Below are 8,106 nucleotides of genomic sequence, written 5' to 3' on the forward strand. Positions count from 1 at the left end.
TGCCAGCCGGACTGCCAAGGGGCATCACGTTGTCAAACACCAGAGCTTTTTAAGTTGCCGCCTCCCCACCCCCAGTGCCTCCACTGTTCCATCCCAGGTGAATAATGAGTTCTTCTGTTTCCCCAGGCCACGGAACGAATTGTCCCGGGTGTCCAAAAAGAACATTTTCCTTCTATTTAAGAAGCTCTGCTCCTTCCGATACCGCAGAGATCTACTTAGACTCTCCTATGGTGAGGCCAAGAAAGCTGCCCGTGACTACGAGATAGCCAAGAACTACTTCAAAAAATCTCTGAAGGACATGGGCTACGGGAACTGGATAAGCAAGCCCCAGGAGGAGAAGAATTTTTACCTCTGCCCGGTGTAGTGGCCCCGGGACTGACGGGTCAGGGGTTTCACACTGGGTGCGAGAGAGAGGCCGTAGCATTCCTCATCACAGGGGTCAAGGGGTTTGGGGTTTTATTTTCCTTTTTTTTTTAAAGAGTGGAACTGCGGTTGGTGACACTGAGAACTTTGGGTTCCTGTTATTCTGCTTTTCTTTGGGAATCCCAGGCCAGGTCTCGCCACCCCCTTCTCTTTTCCCCAGCAGAGAGACAGAGACCGCAGGGCAGAGAGAAGGGGTTGGTTCCTTCTTTCCGCCCATTTCCTCTTCCGGTCTATTTCCATTTTTTTTCTGTTTCCTTTCCCTTTGTGTTTGCTACACTGACCTCTTGTGGTCTCGATTAGGTTCCAGTCAACCGTGTGAACCATGCCAGGGACAGGATTTTTCATTTGTGAATTCTGAGGCCCCTCTGCTTCCCGTCTTCCCCTTCTGAGATTCCTTCCTCGTGATTGTTAGTTTTTCCTTTTCCTCCAAGAGGGTAAAGCAGTGAACCTAAAGAATCTGGTGAAACATTTCTAAGGGCCGGAGTTGAACACTGCAGGCAGCTTGTTACCAGTGCCAAGCGTGATGAGAACCTGCAGATGATGCTCCGTGATCTTGCACTTTAGCCGGCTTGGGAGGGGCCCAGCAGCAGGGGAGGCCGCTGCCGGGGAGGTGCGTCCCTTCCCCAGGTGGCAGGAAGGGCTGGGACCCGCCAGATGGGGCTAATGGAATTGCCTGAGCACTAGAGGAGGCCTGCCCTCCAGGGGTAACACAGACCACTTTACCGGTAGGCAGACATACCTTGGAATGTTGCCAAGCTCCCAGCTGCTGCTCCTCCTAAAGCATTCCTAGGAATTTGTCCTGCTGATGGAGGCAGTAACGCTATAGACCCCGACCAATTGGTAGGAAGAAACCCAGGGTAAATCCTAGAGAGTAAATTATCTCTGCTCAGATAATCATGACTTAGCAGGAATAAGGCAAAAAAATCATGTTGGGTCAGACCACTGTTCCCCCCAGCATATTTCTCGTGATGGTGACACCAAGGGACAGTGACTAATTCATGGTAAATGGGGAGTTTTTAAAAGAATGCCATAAATGTTGATCCTCAACAGCTACAGATAACCTGTAATTGCACAGGTTTGAAGTTCAGATGTCATTTTCCGTTGATTAACCAAGTGCTTTTGTTTTGCCTAATAGCTTCAGAAGGTTGTCTGCGGGCGGGTCACAGACCCGAGGTCTCCTGCCTGCTAGGGAGTCTTTCTAGGGTTGCCCTTGAGCAGTAACTCCAAGTGAAAGGGCAGGTTGTGCTAAAACTCTGTGAGGTGGGACTGTGGGCCTGCACCCCAAGCTAGCGTGGACTCCTGTGGTCAGAGCCTTGGTCTCTCCTTGGAGTCTGGCTCTGGGCCTAACCAGCCAGGTGTGCTCCAGAAAAGTACAGAGGCTCTGCCCTCTCCAGACCTGAGCCTGCCTCTTTCCCTCTGGACAGTTCCTCTTCATCTGTGAACAGGCCAAACCAGCGCCCTCGGGTGACTTTCCATCCTCCCGCACGCCCTGCCGACCACTGGCTAGTTAAGCCCCGTCTGTCCCGCCTTGTCAGTAGTGGGTACACCCAGGTCCGCGCATTTATTGTCGTGGCTACTGTGCCCTCTGTACTTTTGACCAAAGTGAGAAAACGTTAAGTCTTTCAAATACACTAAGGATGTTTCTGCAGAACACCAAAGTGTCCCGTGGAACTAGAAGGGAAGCAGTGCCTGTCTTCTGAGGTGGCAGGGGCCTACCAACCCGGTCCTGTGACTCTTCCACGGGCACGAGATCAGTCCTGGCTCAGCTCAGCTCCCTGGTTCTTTGGGCTGGAGAGCAGCACCTACTCGCTTGGCATGTCCAGCCCCTCTGGGCATTAGAACCTCCACAGAGCTCAGTCTCAGCCACCTCTTCTCAGCTGGGAGCCCAGGCACTCTCAACCGGCCAGAGCCCCCGCTTGCCCCAAGATCTTGTCTGGCGAACTTACAGTATTCAGTTTCTGCTGTAGGAAGAGAGCAAGGCTTCCCTGTACCCGTGCATCCTCTGGAAACAAGCCTGTATTGGGCCCTGCACGGCCGTCCCACCCCGGCGCCCCACCCCCCTCAGGAGAGGCAAAACTCCTGCCTACCCAAAGTGTCTGCTTCACTTTTTTGTCCAATCTTTGTTTTTGATAAGCAAGACCTCCTCCCCAGCTTTTTTTTTTTTTTAATGATCTTTGTAGTTGATTTGTCTGAACTGTGGCTATTGTGCATTCTTTGAATAATCACTTGTAAAAAAATTTGTCGCTGCTTCAAGCTATTTCCTTTACTCACGTTGAAGGGATTTTGCTGGCTTTTGGGGTCTCGGTAGTGACTCCCAAGAGCAGAGTGGAGAAGAGCCCAAGCGTAGACTTGGGGGCCACGATGGGTGCAGTCAGTTTTATGATTCTGCTTTTATGTGTCCTTTGGTATAAGTGACTAACAATATACATTCCTCATAAATAAAAAAAAAAGAATCTGAATTTTTAGAAAGCCTCGAGTTTTGGTTTCCTGGGGGATGAGAAAGTGGGGAACGGAGGGAGCTGTGGTCCTGGGATTTCCAGCAACAGCACTAGCTGGGACTGACTCAGAACCTGGGGAGCGGGTCCCCCTCCAGTCAACAGAGAGGAGCCATCTCAAAGGTGAGCTTTTGTCTGATACAGTGGGTGCATCAGACAACCTTTACTTACTTCCCCAGTTCCACACCCCCACCTTCCCCAGCAGAGCCCTCCATCAAGTATCTTGTCCCCAGACACACGCTGTGCGAGATTTCAAGGCCCAGAGTAGGAAAGTGACCCTTGAGACAGCATCACAGCCCACAGATGCAACTCCAGAGGTTTCTACAGCCCTCCACCCCCAGCTGTTTGCCTGCGGGAGGTGCAGGTTGCAGCCTGGGCAGACCTGACTTGGCCACTGTCTTGGGAGACAGGCCATTTGCTTTTTACTTTATAGATGGCACCTAGAATATTTCTCTGTCTTGATTTCAGAGAGGAAACACCATTTTCCACGTTGCTGTTGGGTCAGGATGTCTACAAGTCTCCTCTCTGACCTTGTAAAAATACCATACGAGAGGACAGGAAATACCTGAGAGTGAGGCCTCCTGAGTCACAGTGAAACCTCTCTCTTCATCGACCATACAGATGGAACAACTGAGGCCAGGAGGGCCAGCGACATGTTTGAGGGACATTAACCTAGGGCCAGAACTGCACAGGTGTCACTCACCATCTGTTGAAATAGTCGGGCGAGCTGAACAGATTCTACAGACAGTGAAGGGCAGTGTCTCTGCCTGCTGTGAGGCTTGGAACCTCGACACCTCTGTCCTCCCTGTTCTCAGGCGTCTGGTCCCACCTGGAGGGAGATGTATCCAGGCCTTTTAGAAAACGAACCATTTTCTTCATACCTAAGGTGAGTGCAGGATGTAAGACTGTCCCCCCAGCTCCCAGCTCCAGGTAGGCTGGAAGGCAAGGCTGCCCCCTGGGAACACAAGAGGTATTTCCTTCAGCATTTTGGTTGCTGCTCACCCAGCATTCATCTCAGCCCACCATTTAATGCGCCTTCCAGGATCCAGGCCTGGGTCAAACCCGTGCTCCAGGAGCAGATGTGCCTTGCACACAGCCGTATCTATCTACAGGAGGCCGGGCCTCACCTCTGCCCTGTCCCCCAGGGCCCCTTTTCACAAAGGACCTCTCCAGGAGCTATTTCTGGGCTCTGTCTACTCCAGGCCAAGCCTTATCTTTTCCATCTGATGAATGGACTTGTCAGGCCACCCATCACAGTCATTGGTTACCACTGACCTTTTCTTCAGACTTTTTAATGTTTTTAACCTCTCATGGATCCAATTTCCCCAGTATTCTCCCTTTTCCTCTTATTCACCAACCCTGGCCAGTGAGGATCTCCCCACCCCCACTCTCAAGGATTACAGAGAGAGAAGACATCTTTGGAAACAACTTTATGAGAATCTTGAGTTCCTATTGAGTCTGGCCTGGAGTGGGCTAGACCAGTGCAAATGTTTCAGGAGCAGATGGGGTGGCCAAGGCCAGTGTGGGGGAAGACGGGGACACAGCAGCTGGGTGAGGTGTCCTAATGATTCCTAGACCAACAGTCCCGTAGGAACCACGTGACTGTCAAACTGATCTCTGAGACTTGTTGGGATGAATACTGAAAGGTGGCTGTTGGTTCTCTGTCTAGTCTCGAGTGGGCGACTGGCTAGCATGAGTTGGCTTGTGAGGGATGCTGTGACGCCAGCACAACTCTGCCTACAAGCAGAAGGTGACAACTAGAACTGAGTCGGGAGGGGATTCGGAGAAGACCCTGATGCCCTTCACTTCCCCCCGCAAGGAAGCCCTTCTTCCAGCCTCAGAGGCCATGAGCATGGACTCTGGGGTCAGTGTGGGATTTCAGGCCAGCACTGCTCACCAGCTATTTCTTGGTCTCTTGGGCCTCATTTTTCTTCTGTCAACAGGGGCCCGTTCCCTGCAGGATTGTTGTGAGGAGTAAAAACAGGGCATCTGAAGCAGCTGGCCCGGAGCAGGCCACTGGTGCACAGCAGCTAATACTGGGGGGTGGCAGGAGATGCAGGACTGGCGACAAGCTGCACACCCTCTCTCTTTCCTTAGGGGGAAATGACCCGCCCTTCCTGCACAGCCAGCCTTCCAGCACAGAAATGCCAGCTGGGTGCTGCCCGTGTCTTATTTGCTTTTAAATCTGCAATAACTTGGGACCAGCTGTTCCAGTATTAGACTCCTCACTGCCAGAAGACTGCCTTCCTCCTGCTGCAGTGCCAGTCATCACAAGCAGAGAGTTTTTCATGCCTTCTTTTCAGATGAAAAATGGTTCTCAGATGGCCTGTGGCCTTCCCGTCTCTGATAGAGACAATCTCAACTGTTAGCTCGCTGCCACCTCCCAAGTCCAGCTTGCTTGGGTTCCATCCAGTATCTCTCCCTCTCTCTTCATATGCGGGAACCTTCCCCAATCCTGGCCTGGTGCTGAGCTGGGTACCCAGTTCTCTTCAGAGATGCCCATCATGCCCCCCTTCCCCACCCCCCCATAGAAGGGGCCAATGGGCGTCCCTGACAACACCAAGAGGACAGAGGGCCCGTGAGTGGAAGAGACTGGTTCTCCAAAGCTTCTCCATACCCTGAGGGTCAAAGCCTGTACTGAGACGTGGTAACACCTTGCCTGAGCCCTCTTCCCTCTGTCCTCCCCACTGGCAGTCCCCAAGGGCCTGCACCCAGAGATGGAGGGAATGGGACGGCCCCAGGGAACCTGCCTGGCTAACCCTTTCTTTACATTGATCCCTCACACCCTTGCTGCAGTTCTCAGTCAGCTGTCACCCTCAAGTCACAGATGAGGATGAACAAGTTCAGAGTTCAGTGCTGGTACAAGGTCAGGCAGCAGACAACCTCCGGGCCTGGATTTCCCTGTGTGTCGGTGGGGTTCATGGAGAGGAGTCGGACAAGCCGCTCTCTGGCAGCCCCTCTGGCACTGTCGAGTAATTTACTTGGACAACAGCCACTTGCAGCAAGTATTGGAAGCAAGTCCAGCCAGGACAGCAGCTGATGGGGCCTCCCCAGCAGCCCTGGCCCTGGCAAGGAGCCCGGGAGAGCTGGGCAAGAAGGCCTCAGGTCAGCACCTTCTCCTTCAGAGGGAGAGTTCCTTTTCAATAGCTGTTCCAGGTTCTGGGATGTTTCCTTGGGGCTGTGAGTTCAAGGTGGGTCCAGGGATAATACAGGCAACTGTCCATCTGCTGTTTCGAGAAGGGAGTCTCCGTACTGCCAAGACACTCACCCCCCAGAAGTGATGTCTGCTGGCCCATTCTGGCAGGAGGGGAGATGCACACCTCATGCAGCTGCTGGTTTAACGTCTGGGTGGTTCCTCTACAGCCAGCACGGGACTAGATCTCCGGGGGGCTGAGCACACACCTGCATCAGGAGGCCAGAGCCAGAGCTCAGCCCAGGAATGGAACAAATCTTTGCTGAAGGGGCTCCAGAAGGCTGTTAGGCTCACCCCAGCACCCCCTGTGTGGCATCTCTCCAGCCCCAGCCCTGTTTCAGGGGGCTATTTCCTCCAGCGTAAGGGTAGGTCTGGGAGGAAGACTGACGTAACAGGCAGCTGAGCCCATGCCTACCAGCTGTGCCTGCCTCTCAGACGACCCCCCGAGCATCTACTCTACACCAGGTGCAGCGCTGGGCTTTTTCACAGACATCACGCCTTCCTCAAAGCAGCCCCACGAAGAGGGGTTGCCCAGTCTATAGATGAGGAAGCTGAGGCCTAGCCAGACTTGCTGAGGATGGCTGAGAGTAAGTGGCAGGGCACCCAGACTCTGCTCCTTGGCCGGCACTCTGCACTTACGCTGCATCTCCCCACCTCCTTGGTGCCTGCAGAAGCAGGCGTCCAGCGGGACTCCAGAGAAGAGCATGGTGTGTCAGGCAGGTGCCTTAGGTGCCCTTGGCAGACAGCCCCGTGTGACCTGCTGGCTGAGCCCATGTTGGGACCACAAATCGGAGCTGGTCATGTGATGGGAGCTGGGCCTGATGATCCCTTAAGAGGCCTGTTTCCCGGGCTCATAGGCCAGAGGAGCCCCTGGGAGAAGCGTCAGGATACAGCCTCCAGGGCACGCTCTCTGCAGTCTGCTGTGCAGACCTGTCCTTCCCAAGTTCTGCAGCAGCCTAGCTCAGGTTTGGTTGGGAGGAGGAAGGGGAGGAGCCAGAGCAGGAAGGATGGAGCCAGGAATAGAAGGACGGGAAGCAGGAGCCGTGCTGATGTGGCAGAGCTCTGGCCATTCACACCCTGCTTGGCTGGCCTCCACAGCCAGCCCTCTCCTGCCCAGCCTGCTCTGCTGCGGGCAAAAGGGCTGGGTCTGCTGAAAGCTAACATCTTTAGTTTACTTACTCCAGCAACCAGTCTGTTCAAATTGCATGCGGGGTAGGGGGTGGGGAGGAGGGGGAGGAACAGCCTGTGAACCTGAACTCATACAGTTTGAGAATTTAGCCTTTACACTCCAAGTAGGTCACCCAAAGATTGCGAACTCAGAGGCTCCCCTAATACCAAATCTTGCCCCTACGCCCTGGCCTGAATAAGAAAGGAAGTCTAGGGAGAATCCTTCACTGGGAGAAGGGGACCTGGGGCTGAGCACTGGGCTGCATAGAAATGAGGGGCTGTGGGGCAAGAAGTCTCCCCCAGGACTCTGACCTCAGTGCCAGGCTAACATCTGAGCAGGAGCCCCTATCCACTGTGAGGCCCACCCCGTCCGCTGCTGTCCAGTTAAGCGAGGACAGACCTCAGGTCACACCCAGACCCCTCTCCCCCTCGGGTCTCCCTTCTGACTTGCATGGTCTCAGGCCAGCCAGCACAGAGTCGGAGCCCCTGTCCCACCCCCTGCTCCTGCACAGCCCTTTTCCATGACTTGGAGGCAGCCAATGACTTCACTCCGTCCTCCACTTCTCAGCCTTCATCCTTCAGCAGCAACACTATTGCCTGAGCTGGTCCAAGAGGAGGAGAGCCGCCAGGGCACCACGCAGTTGGTCCAGCCTCCAGGTTAGCGCTGGCTGGGTGTGGGGGGAGGTGGGGGAGGGAAGGGGTTCCAGGTGACGCGAAAGATGGGTCTGTGGGGGCAGCACCCCTCTTTCTGGTGGTTCACTCATCTCTCCTCCACCCAAAACTACTGTCCAACAGAGGGGCTGAAGGAGCATGGAGCTGGGGAGGGCC

At 54.3% G+C, this 8,106-nt stretch overlaps 1 protein-coding gene across 6 annotated transcripts in view; it reads left to right on the forward strand.

Moving 5' to 3' along the window:
- ADAR (adenosine deaminase, RNA-specific) overlaps nucleotides 1-2,888 on the forward strand; it is a 51,345-nt gene extending 48,457 nt beyond the window's left edge. For all 6 annotated transcript variants that reach the window (XM_010838338.1, XM_010838340.1, XM_010838342.1 and 3 more), the window contains one exon: nucleotides 127-2,888. In XM_010838338.1, the coding sequence (XP_010836640.1) occupies nucleotides 127-364 (238 nt within the window). In that variant the 3' untranslated portion in view covers nucleotides 365-2,888. The remainder of the gene's footprint in view (nucleotides 1-126) is intronic.
- Nucleotides 2,889-8,106: the final 5,218 nt, after the last annotated feature.

Source organism: Bison bison, unplaced genomic scaffold (genome assembly GCF_000754665.1).
Source record: "Bison bison bison isolate TAMUID 2011002044 unplaced genomic scaffold, Bison_UMD1.0 scf7180017864093, whole genome shotgun sequence".
Taxonomy (NCBI): domain Eukaryota; kingdom Metazoa; phylum Chordata; class Mammalia; order Artiodactyla; family Bovidae; genus Bison; species Bison bison.